Source organism: Dermacentor variabilis, chromosome 6, assembly GCF_050947875.1.
Source record: "Dermacentor variabilis isolate Ectoservices chromosome 6, ASM5094787v1, whole genome shotgun sequence".
Lineage (NCBI taxonomy): Eukaryota > Metazoa > Arthropoda > Arachnida > Ixodida > Ixodidae > Dermacentor > Dermacentor variabilis.
Window position 1 is genome coordinate 186,759,273 of NC_134573.1, and position 17,250 is coordinate 186,776,522.

Consider the following 17,250-nt stretch of genomic DNA (forward strand, 5'->3'; position numbering starts at 1 on the left):
GGTCTGTGAATTGTAGAATCACTAGAAAAGTTTTTTTTTAAGTTTTCCCGTAACAGAATTATGTTTTCTCGTATAGTCAAACTACAATCCGAGAGCTATCACGTCTGTAGGTTGTATGTAAGTTTACGATTTTCCCACATATTTTAGCTTGAGAAATTCTATTAGATCAGTGAATTCCTTGTGTCACATGGAGGGTATCTTTTTGCTGAAAAAACGTCCAACGCCGACACCATATTTTCTTCAACATGGGCTCCTTAACACTAATGCGTTAAAAGAAAAGTGATCATGTATGCAGAGACGGACGGAAATTGGGCCTGCATCACGGCGCTCGGAGTTCTCGAAACTTGCTTACATGACTGGAGCAAAGAGGAGAGGCGTTCTACTCCAGCAGCTGCTGCGTACAGTGTGGCCGTGCAGCCCCTATCTTGAAAGCAATGTACGATGGAGACAAGAGTCTACGCATCTAGCCACACCGAGCTGTGTTCTTGTCATTTAGCTCGCGTTCAAGTGAGTGGCCGCACAAAGGTGAATTTCCTGCTTCTGCTCCTGCTTCTGCACTCCAGCGTTTTGATAGTTTCCGCGGTCATTGAGTGAAACATGTTAGTGTTTGCTTGTGCGCACGTGACACCATGCTTGTTAATGCAGCTGGTGGGCGAATGTTTAAAAGTTTATACGGCCAATAAAACTACTATCCTTACTTTTCGTATAACTGTCTACTAATTTGCTCTCGCAATGGAGGCTTCGCCTTTCAGGCGAAATTGTGACTTTTTCTTATTAATCGGAACTTTAGTGCACTGGGAGTAAATCTGTTTTTTCAAAATGAAAGTTGCATTTCTGTGTGAAAGAATGAGGTGTGGGCTACTGCAAAGGACTTTTCTTTTTTTAGGTCACGGCAAACGGTCAGTCTGTGAAACGGTCAGTCTGTGTGTTGCCGTGACCTAAAAAGAAGGAAAGTCCCATTAGACACCATTGTCCAAAAAAGAGACCATTGTGCGCCAGGAGCACAATGGTCTCTTTTCGTAGCTTGCAGTGACCTATCATAAGACTAGTTTTGGATTTACATGGCGGGCTCGAAAATATGCGACAGTGCGCCTTCTCCTGGTTGCAGACACATTTATACAGACGACAGATGAATGCGTACAAAGAAAAAAATAAAGGGAAGGGGGGAATCGCTCAAACTTGTTGTGGGCCGCCCGATTTGAGAACTCTAACGTCGGCACCAATGACCGCACAGAGCGGTGCGGAGGGACGTGATGCACATTCCCTGCTTTTGCCTGTCGTGCAGGTTGGCCTTAACGAGCCGACGATAACCCACAGAAACCACCTGCCATAAAGAGGGGAAAATCCTCCCGTTTTCTAGAAAAAAATTGGTAACCAGTAGTTTCTAAGCATCAGAAGATTGCCATTAAGCACAGTATGGTCCACTATTAAACTGGAAACCACATTGGTATTTAGGACAAGTTTGTTATTTCTTCAGCTTCAGAGGGAAAAAGCACTTTGTTGTATTTGACAGACATTATACCGACAAAAAAATATTTCCCATACCTTCATATATATATATATCGAGTTGTTATCAGTGCTTGCCAACTAATTTGGTGCCCCCTTTAATAAGAGTAAAGCATACTGTACATCTCGATTTGTAAGCACCCAAGTTACTCACATTTAACAATATTCTTGTTAAGTAATGTGATCAGCTTCCTGAGCATGTGCAGCACTGTTTTTAGCACGAAATTTGGAAGCATAATAGTTTGTGGTAAATATTCTGATATTCGATACTTGATTCGATATTCGGGTTTTTCTTTTATTTTTTTTTTTCAATTCGATTCAATATTCGATTTGAAATCTACTATTTGGTATTCGCATACCCATACTTTTTATTTATTTCTTGCTGTCTCTGTGGAAACATCCGAAGCTGTTTCAATCCTGTGTGAGAAGTTACTAACCTTCTTCTTGAGCTATTTTACCGCATATTTAACGTAAGCACCATCGCTCCACACATTGCGAATAAAGCACTCTAATCTTTATTGTAGTGTAAACGTACCTACCATGCTAGCAAGTGTGGCGCACAGTTGACTTGCGATGCAACTATTGGTTTAGCAAGCTAGCTCATTGGACCAACATGCCTATAGGACTAATAGGCCGATTGAACCAATACACCTGTAGGACCAATATGACTGATATGCCTGAACGACCAACGCACTTATAGGGCAAGGAGGAGGAAAAGAAGGAAGGTAGGGAGGTCAACCAGATGGCTGTGCGGCTTGCTACCCTACGAGGGGGAAGGGGTTTAAGGGATGAAAAGAATGAAAGGACACGTAGGGAAAAAGGTACTTTCAGTGTGAACATGTGCAGTTGTCCCTCACTTCACACCTATACATAATTGGTCACTAAGGCCAGTCGATTTGATGAACTGCAGCAATGCCTGCGTCGCTTCGTAGGCTACAACACCTAGGGCCATGGTCCAAGAATCTTAAGTCTGTTAAAATGGTCTGCTGTCTAATTGGTTTAACACACTTCAAAGAATGTCACATTTGATGTCATAGAGATTGAGTTGCATGAGTTGCAGATCGGTGTGTCGGACATTCCAATAAGGAATAAGTAGGCTTTCGTAAAAGCCACCCCTAACCAAAAGCGGCATAGTAAAGTTGCATCACGGAATCTGCAGCTTCAATGTGGGATCCAGCCGGTGGAGATGACTATGCACCTATAGCACCAATACACCTACAGTACCAACATGTTCATTAATCTAACAGGCTATTAATTTTTCTATTGGAATTTTCTACTAGGGAGGTAATGGCACCTTATAAGCTTCAATAAAAAAAAAAAAAAAAGCACACCACATTGGCTGTAGCAGGCCTTTTCTTTCTTCTTCTTCTTTTTTTTTTTTACCAGGATACCATGGTTCATGCACTCGAAAGGGAAAATTTGTCATCAGCACAAAGCTACAAAGGAATAGAAAGCTTCACAGTTGAAAGCATCCAGGCATTCGAGCCCAGAATCAATGCCTCACCAGGAATTACTCCTGGGTTCAAAAATCAGACCAGAGTGATTTGGCCCAGACCAGGACTACAATGGATCCTTTGTAGCTTCATGCTACAGTCAGGTGGACAACAATTTTTCCCTTCGTGAACTTTCGTCCATCTTGCAGGCTTTCGCTGAACTTATTAGAAAGAGGACAGTGTGCACTAGAGAGCAAATAGGCATAGTTGATATAAAGTAACAGAGGGACTGTCAAGGGAAAGAAAACATGGACGACAAAGGAAGGGAATGAAATTAGAAAACTTGCAGGCATGGTACGGAGTCAGCTGACAGATTAAGACAGGGATAACAGGAGATTGCTTGAGGAGTCTTTTGTCTGCAGTGGGCTTAAAGTACCATGCTGCTGATGATGAGACTGACCTGCACTTGGAATTCCTCTCCATCAATACAACACATAGCATATGAGCTTGAACTATCTATGTCTGACGTGTCTAGGGAGACAGTGTCAGGTTGGGGAGATGATGGCTCTGTAGGCGCAAGGCTTGTGTCACTGTTGACGATAAGCTCAGCAGGAGGAACAGCTGGTGGCAAGTGCATCTGCACAAGGAGGCTTTCGGCAGCCTGGAGAGGCTCTGTCTGTGAAAGCATGACAAACACATTTCGTTAACATAGCATTCAGTGAATGAAACACCACGCAACATAAACAACAAATTTTTTACAGTGAATCAGGAGGCAGACTTTGCGTTACTTAACCCTTTCAGTGGCACTTACACACCAGCATGCTTCCGCATTTTTGTCCCGCCATGTCACTGATACATTCTCCACTTTGTTTACCCATATGTGTGTACAACCAGGAAGCTGGCGAGCTCTGAAGTGGTTCCACCATCTGTTGTATATTTCTAGAAGCATATTTTCTGCTATCTCTGGGCTTGTTCAGTTTAGGCTTTTGTTAGAGGCTGCAGAATGCGCCCCTGCATGGGTGTGATTGCACCTAACGGAGCTTGCGTGCCTGCATGTGGGAGGGGTGGCTCTTGGACTTTGTACACCACTACGGTGGTGATTCCCTGTTCAAATATTGGTGCTGTGGCGCCGCAGCAACAAGAGTTTCTGCCATCATATTTATATAAGTTTCTTGTTTTGTTTTTCTTTTTTGTCTCCCGGTATTATCACTACTGCACTTCCCCTTTCTAGCAACAAGTGTGCTCCCTTTTGTCAGTGTGCTTTCTCTCATTGGCTCTGCCCTCTATCATATCTCTTTCGTCTGTTGCTCCCTGTTTCATCTGTTGCTCTCTTTGCATTGCCTTGTTGGGTCCAAATAAACGAAAGCGCTCCTTTCTTTAACATGGTCGCATGATCACTTTGAGATGGCTGCTTATGCAGCACCTTCAACTATTGAGCAGCAGCTCTTTCAAATCCAAATACGGGCCAAGCTCGGACTCAGAAGGGCATGTCGTCCAAGGAAGAGGCAACTTCAACCAGGTCAAATGCTGACCTTGACACAGTGAAGCTGTACTGAGAACGACAGTGTTTTTGAGTCTGCTGTGGGTTTTATTCCTTTTGTTAGACAGGAATGTGAGGCCCATACCAAGGCAGCATTTACCATCCATGTCATTTTCCCCTTTCTGCATAACCAAAAATAACCTGTTTTGTTCGTTTTATAATATCTGACAAAAAAATATGATGCTGGGGTTGCACCACCTCCAAAAGTACCGGACAATGAGAGGGTTAAAGAGCTTACTCTCTCATTCTCTAAAATGACAATGCTAAATGACCAAAACAAAAATAAAACACCTCATTGCAATACCTCCCACATAGAATAGTATATAGTCATCAACTCAAACCAAGAAAGGAAAGTAAAATGCTGAATTGAACACTAATAATTATAAATTAAATATTTAAGCTTAAATATTTGCAAATTTTCTGGAAGGAAAGCAGCTGCTTCATAAGCTTGTGAGTTGATTTACATTTTGGTCTTCAACAACGTTGCAGCTGTGTTGCAGGAGCATCCACACTCTCAGTTGAGATCTCGTGACAGCACTGAAAAGTTGCTCTTCAAAATTTTTTCTATAACGGTCTTTGCCCTAGCAAACCAGGCTATTTCTTTATGATATTGCAAGAAGTAGTCATTCTATATATTTCTGCATTTCCTCTGACCTGCAACATAATTAGAACTGATATAAAACAGCAGCCATAACTTTAAAGACCAAAAGATAACTCGAGCCCTAAACTAGGACAGGGGCCTAGGGATGTATTCTACGACGATCACTTTCGATGGTACAATCTTTATTTTTATTTGTTTCATAATACCCCTAAAGGCCCCGAAGATGTATTACATATGGGGAACAGATACATGAAATAATGCGAGCTTTGTGGGTCACAGAATTAAAAGAAATAAAAGTATACACAGCAAGATATATCTAACAAAATACACAAATAAAACAAAATACAAAATACATAAGGCAAATGGAGATTAGAAGAAAAATACAATTGACTGAGGAAACATAAATTAAGGGCATTGAATAGATGCAATGTACAAGGAAAAGAATTAAACGAGGTCTTGCTCAGAAACTGCATAAGTTGTCAACTTAAATAAATCAGACATATCAATACACCTATACAATGCATATTCAAATCATTAACTCTTTCAGGGTAGATTCTTTTCGCCATATGCGACCACCCTGGGTCGATTTTTTTATTGCAGATTACAGTTCTTCTGAGGGATGTATTTCGAAAAAAATTTACCGTAATTTTTCTAGGGTGACCGTAAAGTGAGAAAAAAATATTTTGCGATGGTATATATGTACTGTTTATTCATGAATAACAACAATAAAAAAAAGGAAATAAACTTATAAGAATTAAAAATTTGATGCATTGTTATACACATAGTTCAAGGCTTAGAAAATGCACACACGACAATATTTTGCAAGTCTCAAATGTTCCTGCTCTTACACTAATCTTTACGTCCATAGCCTAATAGAACTGCATAGGTGAGTGCACCCAAGAAAACTGTGTGGTTGTGTGCCCGTGAAAAAAGCAAAATGAGTGTCAAACTTCCGCTAATCTTCATCTTATCGCCAACCAGAGGCAACTAGTTCTTGCGAGTCTCTGAAAAAAAGAAAAGAAAAGGGACCGCATGCACGGCGGCATCCTTCCTATGCACATCCCTGTGAGCACTAAACGAGCGAGAAACAGGTGGTTGCCCTTTGAGCGATTAGTAACGAGATAGCCATCAGTTTTACAAGCGCAAGAAGCCGAAACCGCTCGCGGAACAAAACCCAAATTGCCGTCCACGCGCGCGTGCAGTAGTACATAGATGCTCCGGAGAAAACTAGCTCTAAAAGAAACCATGCAACGAAGACCAAGAGAGGGAGGTGCGAGAAAAAAAATTCCCTGTATTCCCACATAGTGGCAGCACATGCCAGGAAAGAAAAAGTTAGGAAATTAGCGTGCTTTTCAAACATACAGCTGGCACCGTAAATACACGGCATCAACCATTTTAGACCTGTTCGCGGCGCCGTATATATACGTCATTGACCCTGAAAGGGTTAAAACAAATTATCACAACAAGGAATATATACATTGAACAACACAAGAAACATTAAAATAGTACATGATGGATAATTACACATAATTATTGCATAAAAGTTCTCAAAAAGTTGTGAAATCGGTTTGAGCAGCAATGTGTGATGGCAGGTTATTCCATACAACTATTGTTCGGGCAATGAAGGAATTAGCATAGTGAGCTGAGCGACAAGTTACAAGTTTTATCTCAAAGGTATAGTCTGTGCATGAAGAGAACTGTTGGTGGTTCGAAGATCCCGTGAAGGTATGGATGATGATAAAGTTTGTGCAGCAGCAAAATGCAAGCAATTCTACGGCAATGAGATGAGTCAAGCTGAGCGTGAGCCTTTAGTGCTGAAATGCTAGTACACAATGAATAATCAGAAAAAAAGAAAAAAGAAAGAAATTAAATGGGCTGCACGGTTTCGTAGCAATTCAATTTCTTGGGTGATACTGTATAAGTTTGGCAAGGATACCAGAAAGCTAAACGCATACTCAATTTTTGGGTTTATTAATGTGATGTATGCTAGTCTACATAGTTCAGGTGAAGCATGGTTAAAGTTGCATTTGAGGAGGCCTAATGAGTGTTTAGCTGATGCGAACGTCAGGCGGATATGATGATGCCATGTTAGATCAGGCTGTAAGTGAACACCAAGGTACTTGTATGAAGTTGTGAGTTCAATTATGTTGTTATTTATTACGTAGGATGTTGGAATACGGTGATTGCACCTTGTAAATGATAATAACTTTGTTTTAGCTGTATTAAGAGTCATCAACTATGTTGGACACCATGTATGAATTGTGTTAAGATCAGTTTTAAGAATATTTTTGTTATTGAATATATGTGACATGAAATCACTCAATATTACGCAGTTATCGGCAAAAAGTCTGATGCGAGGAGACATACAGTTAGGTAAGTCATTAATATAGATTAAGAAAAGTAAAGTGCCAAGAACGCTGCCCTGCGGAATACTGGAGGTTACTTTGGCAGAAGAGAAGTTCGTGTGGTTAACAGATGTGTATTCTACTCTGGATGAGAGGAAATCCTTAATCCATCCAATAACGGTTGGGTTTATGTTAAAGTTCATTAGCTTCAGTATTAGTCTATGGTGAGCAACGCGATCGAAAACCTTTGAGAAATCCAGGAATATAGCATCAACTTGAAATCCTAGGTCTAGGTATGAATGTAAGTCATGTAAAAAGCTGGCTAACTGTCTGTTGCATGAATAACCCCAACAAAAACCATGCTGATACTCAAAGATAATTTTATGGTCTTCTAAGTAGTTAATAATTTCAGTATACAAGATGTGTTCAAGTTAATTAGGAAAAGTACTAGCTAAGGGAATGGGGTGGTAGTTTCGCCTTGGCCACACCTCGGTGCATGTTGATTGGCTGTTTTAGCAAGACCGGAAAATTAATGATGCCTACTAGTAGTTCCGGTCTACGTCAGTTTTACGTTGCAGTGTTGTTGGGTGCTCCTGACATATAATGAATAAACGAACACGTCTTTTCAAGATTGGTTGGCGGTGAAGCGTAGTAGACACAAGAGAGGCGGTAGTTCTTGATGGCAGTTTGCATGCGGAATTGCGCAGCAATATTTGTGGACTGTTGATTGGCCAGTGCATTGCGCTGCCTTGTATAAGCAACAATTTTCGGTGACAGTGTCTTGGAGCAGCTGACAGCGGCACCGCATTTCTCGTGTGGCTTCTCGTACGCTGGCAGTAATGTCATGCCTGCTGGTGGGCAGAAGAACAGCTGACAGCTTTACGACAATGCCCAGCGGGTGTTGCTTGAGGGCTCTGCTGTATTTTTTCCATTCTTTCCATTATCTATCTGGCATGCCTCAAAACATAGTAGGCATTTATTTTTAAAAGAAATTGCAGACAATAAACTTGCACGAGCACTGCGGCACTGCTTTCCTCTGTGTTGAGGATCAACCCATTTCAAAAGGGAGAAGCCATATTTACACATTGCCCCCATATGCTGCCCCCATGGCGGTGCACGATGGCTGACATACAGATGTAGAAATAAAGCGCATCAGTTTATAATATCATCTAAATTGTACTTCACAACCACGTGAGTTATAGCAGAATTTATTAATTAAATTAACACATTTCACACTGCCTTTTTCAATTTATTTTACTTAAAACCGCCCTAGCCAATTGTAGCCAGTGCGCAGAACCCGTACTGTGGCCATTACACACGAAAACAACACACTCGAGCCGCTCTGCACTCACATGGTGCGCTTTCTCGTGTGTTGTGAAGCATTCGAGAGCGCATGTTGCTAGTGCATGCTGACGTCACAGGTAAGCAGCTCGTTGAGTTGGATTGAACTTGACTATTGCCGAGGCGATAGTATCACTGAAAGTGATTTGTCACAGAATACATCCCCTAGAGAGTAGTTTCTTGTGATACCAGCGTGCCAGCAGAGCAGCCATATGTTAGGAACAAAAGCAGCTAATAAAATAATTTTGCAACAATGTGCTCAACTACAACAAATTCTAAATGTTCTTGTGCTACATGCACTTCCCGGTGAAAAAAATCAATTAAGGGTTGGCTTTAGAATGTCAGGTAAGCTGAGGCAGGCAAGTTGAAGATAGTCATCATGGCAATGACAGCCCTGCACACATTGTTGGAAAATAGCTCCACAAGATGTCAGCACAAATGCTGCTGCTACTGTGCTGACATCACGAGTGGCAGCACCAGGTGATTGGTAGAAATACCTAATCCATTCGAGAGGACAGATTGCGAATGTACATGCTGGTCTTAAAACATTTATCTTGCAGAAAAACTACACAACTCTCATGCCCATAACCATAGCGCCCAGGCCAATATACAAATTTCATTCCGGTCTGTACACATAAAAAAATTGGCCGTGTCTTTAACAGCACGTCATCTTTGCCAGTTACTGCCTGCTCATTAAGGCCAATTAACACAAAAATGAAATCGCAGTTTCTTAGAGGGGAGAGTGAACCACTTCACACCAGCATATTGTGTGTATTGAGACTCAATCACAGTCAGGGCAGATAGGAAAGGATGGGCACCCAGCACAAGAGGGAGTGATAAACTCCACATAACACAGTGCACTTGCTGTGTGGTCTCCTTTCTCTGCACTGAAATTTCAACATGGATGATCCCCAACTTAAAGGTTAACGCTAATGAAGAATAGCAATACAAATTAAACATAGTCTCTTTTCCAATACGCACAATTATGACCTGTATAAATTAAGCATGGTACTCACGGGCAGGGCCTGTATGATGATCTGCCCCTGAGGTAAACTGGAGATGGGAATGCTGCTTTGGCCTGGAGTGGTAAGCAGAATGGCCTGTGGAGGGACTGATGGAAGTTGGAAATTTTGTGGAATGACTTCTAAGATGCCATCTGCTGTTGCCGTCAGGGTTATAGGAGCAGCTGACTGCAAGGTTCCCCCAGCAAGACCAGGGGCAACAGCTGCAAATATACATTGAGGTGTAAGAATGAAACATCTCATCAAAAAGAGCTGCTATGCTTGTGGTGCTACATTGAAAAAGAAAAACAAAATTTTTAATCTAGCTATTTCTCCGCATACCTTTCATACTAATTCTTTATATTGCTTGCCGTGTGGCAGTCTGCTGACATCTAATAATTGCTTGGGCAACAAAGAGTACTTTACAATTGCTGCATGAATGAGCCAATGCTTGTCACCAAGGCAACCAAGCGCTTGACCTGCCATCTCGGTTAAAGACAATCAAAGTTGAGAATTTACAGCACATGGCTCTGATAATACTTTCGTCACCATCAACACATTAAGCGTTCAATATTCAAAGCGTTAAGGAATGACTGAACCTCTGCCAATGACAATAGCCCACAAGATACTGCCACAGTGTTCTGTGGGTTACAGTTATCAAAGGCATTATGTTTTTTAGTATGTGCTCTGGTCAGTTTGCTGTCTTCGACAATGCTATGCTGAATAATTATTCAACGTTCTCACACATTAGACAAAAACAAATCTGTGGCCCTGAGCAATTCGAATGAATGCTAGTTGACCATGTGGTGGTGCTGCTAATGGCCGAAAAGCATTTGTCGCAGAAAATATTGTGCACCCTCTCTAAATGGGCAAAAGTTGCAAGTGCAGTATGCATTGCTGCATGTTCCACACTGCAGCCTCTCTCCGCCAGTAAGGTGTCTAGAGTGACACTCCATGTAAGTGTTATGGAATTCGGGATGTATGTCATAGGTATGATCATCATGTTTTTTCGGCATAAGTCATACTGGCAAATACTATGTGTCATGCATGTCCAGTGTAGCAGGCCAGGGCGAGCTATAGTTTTGAACGACTTCACTGCCTTTCTGTAAATCGATTCTTCTCTTTGTATTTCCCTCCGTACAAAAACAAGGAAACACATTTTCCCTTCCCCCTTATGTGTTTCTCCTTATTCCTTTACATAACTTTTAAAAAAGCACAACTCTAATCTTTGAACTGGATTGCTCTAAGAGGCAAGCAATACTTGCACAATATAAATCGAAATACATAACTAACTAATTAAAGAAATCACTACGAAAGTTACTAATTAATTACGGCAATGTATTTCTTCACACACTTTAGGATTAATTTCTTAGAACTGGTGTTGCGCAACAAATGCACTTATTTTTCAGACAATCGCTCAATCTAATCCAACTTCCTCATCTCGAAGAGGGGCTCATGAACAACCTTTTAGATGATCCCTCACTTGTTCAATGAATTTCTCCCATTGTTAGCATTAAAGGAACACTGACACAAAAATTTTGGGTCTTGTCTATTCTGCTGTAATAAGTCACCAATGACCCAATTATCATGGCATAAAACCTTGTTTGCTTCAGCGCGCAATGGCTAATTATTTAGGGCCTTGTTTATAGCAAATAGCCCAAGTTTCAATTTGAGAGAGCAACAAGAGGGGACAGTAGGTTTTTAAACACAACCGGTCACATGATCACACAAAACTGACGCGATGCCAATGCACAAGATTCGCTGTTGCTAGTTGTTTTTCTCCATCTACACACACAGGTGCTGCGCGATGTCCTTTTCGTCCTTGTCGTCCTTATTTCATTGTCTAGCGGCGACAATTTTCTGCAGATGGGAGTCGCCACCATACTAAATGTAGCCGACCACTTTTAGGCATAGGCATCTTCAAACCAACTGCTTTACCCATGTGGCAACCCTGCTGCAATAACTGCTTTACTTTTAGCAGCTGCCTATAGGTGGCGACACAGGTCTATGCTAGCGCCGTCTAGGCAACTGCCGACTTCATAGGCAACTGCCGACTTCACCATAGAGGAAGGCAAATTCCCACTAAAATAATAATAATAATTAACAGGCAAGTAGGCATGTGTGTTAAATGAATCACCCCGACAATAAAATGCAATGGTTCTGCAAACTTTCAGTAAGGCAAAGCAGAGGTTAGCGTAAAATCATTTTATATACTCGAATTGAGGTGAGCAAATGCGGCTGCTCTTCAGCAGGGTCCGCTCTTTCCGTCCAGTGGTGCCCACAAACTCGGTCCACTTCTGCTGATAAAGGCTATTGCGAGGAAACCTATGCTTGACTATACTCAGTCATGGATGTGTTCGGCAGGAATCAATGATGCAGAGTGCACCTGAAATTGTGCTATACTCGCATTTTGTGTGTGGTCAGTGCAGCACAGTCAATGCAGATAGTGCAGGAAATCTCAATGGGCACAACAAAAACTGCTGCAGCGACACATCCCACTATGACTAATAACCGAGGAAGACTGGGAGTGCAATGATTAAGTAGGTCATGGGACGACCAAGAGTATATACAAGGAGCATGGTAGCCAACAAAAGCTCGTGATGTAGCGCTGTTGTTGTTAGGCTCTGGCATGTTTACAAACCAACTTTGTTGATGTCAATGTTGCGATGTGCTGTACTTTGTGGCTTTCTGCACACACATACTTCACAACTGATTTTAAAAAGGTTCTAAGCCACATTCGTTGTTGCTATTTTGTAGATGGTACGTGTGTATCCACAGAAACCGAACTCGCAAGTTATCTCGACTTAGAAATATTTTGTCAGCAGTCCTTTAACTGCTAGTGTGAAATGAACACAAACACAGGTGGTTGTTTGTTTGGTCATGGATTCAAGTAAAGTGCATAGTGTAACACAAAGTAAAAAGTTGAGGCAGAGCGAATCTCACAATGACTGTCGATGGTAATGCATTAGCATTGAATCAACATAACAACACAACATATTGCCACTGTCAAAGCGAGTTATGTATGAGGTGTGTACTGCAGCGGGACTCCTCTTTTGTGCTTCCCTAAGAACACTCGGTGCCATTTACTGGAGCTGCCACAAAGCCTGCATGTGGCCTCCAAAATGCATGCACACCGGTGTGTGCGAACGCTGAGAAACATGTCATGTGGCCACCAGGCTCTTCCCTCACGCTTCTTTTTTGGTCATGCAGCGGCATCTGGTGACAGTGCCAAGAAGCTCGCATGTGGCCTCTGAAACGAGAAACGTGGCACACCAGTGCCTGCGAATGCCGAGAATTGTTCCCTTGCTTGCCGCACTCAGTGGCATGTACTCAGTGACTCAAGTTGGTGAGAGGTTCATTGAAGAGCGGCACACACCAAGTGCATTTATGGTGCAGCTCGCTAAAGCGTTGGCATGAAAGGCATTCATTGAAAAGCCACACATACCCAGTGCATTTGTCGAGCAGCCTGCTAACGCATTGGGTTGCTGTTTTTGAGGAACCCTTCTGATGTGTGTTCGATTCTGCTCAACATCGGAGAGCGGAATTGTCGCTGTAGAGTGGCAGATTCCCAGTGAAACATACCTAGTTACCCAAGCTAACGCGCCACAGACGTCCATTGTAGAGCGGCACAGACCGCTGGCACATGTACCCAGTGACTCAAGTTGGCATCAAAGAGGTTCACTAAAGACCAGCACAGACTGAGTGACACATACCCAGTGTTCCAAGTCGGTGCCAAAGAGTTTCTTTGAACAGCACTACCTACCCAGTCATGCGTGACAGTGACCCTTGTTGGCGTGAAGGAGGTTTCATTTCACTCTATTGCCTTAAAGGGTATTACGGCAGTGCTTATTAGGGGAGAGGGGCATTAAATAAGGGGGGACGTGGCTTTTGCATCGTAAAAAATGGCCAAAAAGTCGGTTGTTTGAAAATCATATTTTCAGTTCCTATAACTCTTGTTCTATCTGATTACAAAATATCATCACTGAAAACCACATAAGAAGTGCTCTAAAAAATTTATGTATTAGCCAAGGTGGCAAAAAATCTCATCAAAATCATGAAAGAATAGCATTTTTCAAGTCACACTATCTCCAGAATGGTGAAAAACGAGCACCGCCATCTTGGTCTCGTCGGAAAGTACATTTCTCCTCCAAATTTTGTGCTTCAGCTATCTCCACACAGGAACAAGCACATAAAAAACAAATAATTGAAGCTCATTCTGGTGTCTCCGACTGGCGACACCCGCCACGTGACTCCAGTGCGGTTCGCCATTGGTCTGACGCTTGCTCCGTAGTGGCATTGTCTGCTTGGCTCCTCACAGTCTTTGTACCTTGCGAGCCTTGGACATTCTCAGTTGGTTCTTTATTCTGTGCAGTCACTGTAATCTCAACAAATGTCAAAATGGGCGCTACATGGACATTACAGTAGTGTGGCCGACCCCTCCATTTGTGGTAGTCTCAAACCCGCGGCTAAGCATTCCGAGCACTGGCGACGTGGGCTTCGTGATCAAGCTTCAGAGATGGAATCCTTGGACATGGGGCTAGGCCTTTCGGTATCAGTGTTTTGGAATTAGTGACTAAGCACATCGCGCAAGCAATCCTTGGACCCAAGGCTAAGCATTTTGCACATAGGCGTCTCTGTCTCAGTGATCAAGCACATCGCATGCGGCACTGGTGTAGCCGGGGGGCGATGGTCAAAACTGCCTCCTTCCTTTCCCACGGAACAGAAAGTTCCAGGAGGTGGGCTCCAAAAGAGTGACACGGATGAAAGGGAAAGCTTAAATGTGAAAGCAAGGCTTTCATATTCAAGGGGGAGGGGGATGTCGTCATGGGGCCGATCCCCTCTCCTATGCACACAACATTGCGGCCCCACTCCTGGCGCGCTTTTACTTCATTCTGGATCTTATTAAGCATAACTGCTGAGGGGGGATCAGCGCTAAAAATTGAACACACAGATAGAGGTAGGACGAGGGCATGCATAAAGCTTGGAGGCATCGTTGCTTCCACCAGGCTTTTGTGTCGTCGAAGAGCTTCTCATTTCTAGTACTAGAGTGAATCTTCAACCATGGTGCAGGAAGAAAAGCATACTGAAAATATTGCAACTTGCTTGTCTAGGAACCTTGCTTGTCTAGGACCTTCATTATGTTAATAAACTTGAGAAGAGTTTGCTGTTAAGCTAGCTTGTACATGCTGTTAAGAACGAAAATGGGGCAAAAATGGGAGAAGAAAGACCTACAGAATGCTAATTTGTGCACCGCAAGGACGAGGGTGCTGGGCTAGGTAAGCTAACAAATCGCCACAACAAACAGGTGGATATGAGGATATGGATATGAGGAGTGGGAGGGGGACATGCATAAAAGGGGGTCCAGAACGAAGTTGGTGTAAAGCGCGTCTTGTCACTGCCCGACTGCTGAACGCCAGAAGGATGTGGCCAGTCGTCTAGCTGTGGCTCACTAGCCCGTCGTATCACATGCTGCTTGCTGCGGAGAGCCCATCCTAACTAAATGTCTCGGCAATGAGTTGGCACGGAAGCAGCATTTGGAGCACCATGGCTCATACAACGCACCTTTCCACTTCGCAGGCGATCTTCGCGTTCTTGCTGCTGCTGTGTCCGTGCACAGCGTATTCGGAGTATGACCCTTCCCAACCACTACTACTATCAAGCAAGGCCACAATCTACCAGCAGACTGGCAACTATCTCCACATCGACCCACTACAACTACTGCGCCCAGCCTTCTGCGCACCATCATCGTCAACCGTGGCATCACATCACAGTGGCAACTTAAGCGGCTGTCCGAGCGTCAGTCCGTTTAGTTGGCACGGAAGCAGCATTTGGAGCACCATGGCTCATACAACGCACCTTTCCAGTTCGCAGGTCTGTAAAAACTTTCCGCTTTATGCTAAGAAAAGTGACGACCCATTTTTGCTATTGCTTCCGTGCCAACAAGTGCTCTGTGAAATTGTCGCAGATTGTTTCTCTATGGCGTTGCTGTTATTGTGCTCAGGTGACGTGGAAACTAATCCCTGTCCTACTACGCGTACTGAGGCATTACTCGAGCTGCAGAATTTGCCATCAAATCCTTCTGAGCAGACGGAAGTTCTTTTCTGGCTGTTAAAAGACCTTCAGGCTTGTTCTGTACAATCTGCTAAGGGTCAGGCCGAGTTGGTTAACGACGTCAAGGCTATTAAGGTTGGTCAAAAGAACATCGAGACCAAAATGGAATGTATCCAAAAAAGATTAGACAACCTTGAAGAAAAAACAAATGTTTTAGACCATCTCCATGATGAAATGACTGGCATTCAGGCGTCGGCTCAAGCCCAAACAAATCGGCTGGACTCTTTACTAATGCGCGTTTACGAACTTGAGGACAGATCGCGACGCAACAACCTCATATTTCATGGCATCCGTGACTCTCGGGAATCGTGGGAACAGTCCGAATCACGCATAAGAGAAGCACTAACCGGTGTAATCGACAGCCTGCCTGACACGGCAATCGAACGTGCTCATCGCATTAGTCACTACACGCCTAATAAGTGTCGCCCAATTGTAGTTAAATTCACCAACACGAAAATAAAAGACAAAGTACTCTCTATGCGCGCACAGCTGAAAGAAAAGGGTATTTCTACCTCCGAAGATTTTTCGCCCGCCACCCGTCACATCCGTAAAAAACTAATTGAGTACGCTAAAAGCCAGCCCCAACCATGCCCTTTCCAGTTAAGGTACACCAAACTAATAATGAATAAAAAACAGTTCGTCTATGACCCGGCAACAGACACCGTCAACAAGCATGCGCCATATGAACCACGAGATAACGGCGGGCATGCAAATTCCCAGCACGTGCCCAGTTAGGAAAATGTGAGGGGATGTGGACAAGAATCACGAGAATCATGCATCGTATCTGTGTTCTTTACAAATATTCGAAGCGTCATGAATAAGCGCACTTCCTTAGAATCTGCCTTGGAGACTTGCAACGCCGACATCTTTGTGCTTACCGAAACGTGGCTACATTCACAGATTCAAGATAACGAAATTCTTCAAACCGCACACCATTTTTCACTGTATCGTTGTGACCGTACAATGCATCAGGGAGGCGGCGTGCTCTTAGCCATTTCTAAAGATTTCCCATCTCAGTGTATTCATGTCAATACTGACCTCGAAACGGTTTGGGCCATCATTGAAATAAATCACCAGAAGATAATCATTGGTGTTTGTTACCGCCCCCCAACTTATTCATCTAACTTCGTAAATGAGATGCATGATATCATTAATATTGTTACATCTCGTCATCCTACATTACCTTTATTTTTGCTTGGCGATTTTAATCTACCGAACATAATATGGAATACTGAACCTCCAACTTTACACCCTTTTCCTTCATTAGCCAATGAGTTCTTAGACATGTGCTCTGTCTTCTCACTTTGACAACTTGTTACTCAACCCACACGCACTACCGAATCCGTTGAGAACACACTTGACCTCCTATTAA

General features: G+C 43.0%; 2 protein-coding genes across 4 annotated transcripts in view; one reads left to right on the forward strand and one right to left on the reverse strand.

Annotated features, from left to right (window-relative positions):
• LOC142585958 (cyclin-D-binding Myb-like transcription factor 1) overlaps window positions 1-17,250 on the reverse strand; it is a 117,094-nt gene that overhangs the window by 14,057 nt on the left and 85,787 nt on the right. For all 3 annotated transcript variants that reach the window (XM_075697090.1, XM_075697091.1, XM_075697089.1), the window contains exons 13-14: window positions 9,783-9,991; window positions 3,400-3,615 (exon numbers count right to left, since the gene is read on the reverse strand). In XM_075697090.1, coding sequence (XP_075553205.1) covers window positions 3,400-3,615; window positions 9,783-9,991 — 425 coding nt within the window. The remainder of the gene's footprint in view (window positions 1-3,399; window positions 3,616-9,782; window positions 9,992-17,250) is intronic.
• Window positions 15,606-16,613, forward strand: LOC142584527 (uncharacterized). Its single transcript, XM_075694640.1, has one exon. The coding sequence runs from the start codon at window positions 15,606-15,608 to the stop codon at window positions 16,611-16,613; it is 1,008 nt and encodes a 335-aa protein (XP_075550755.1).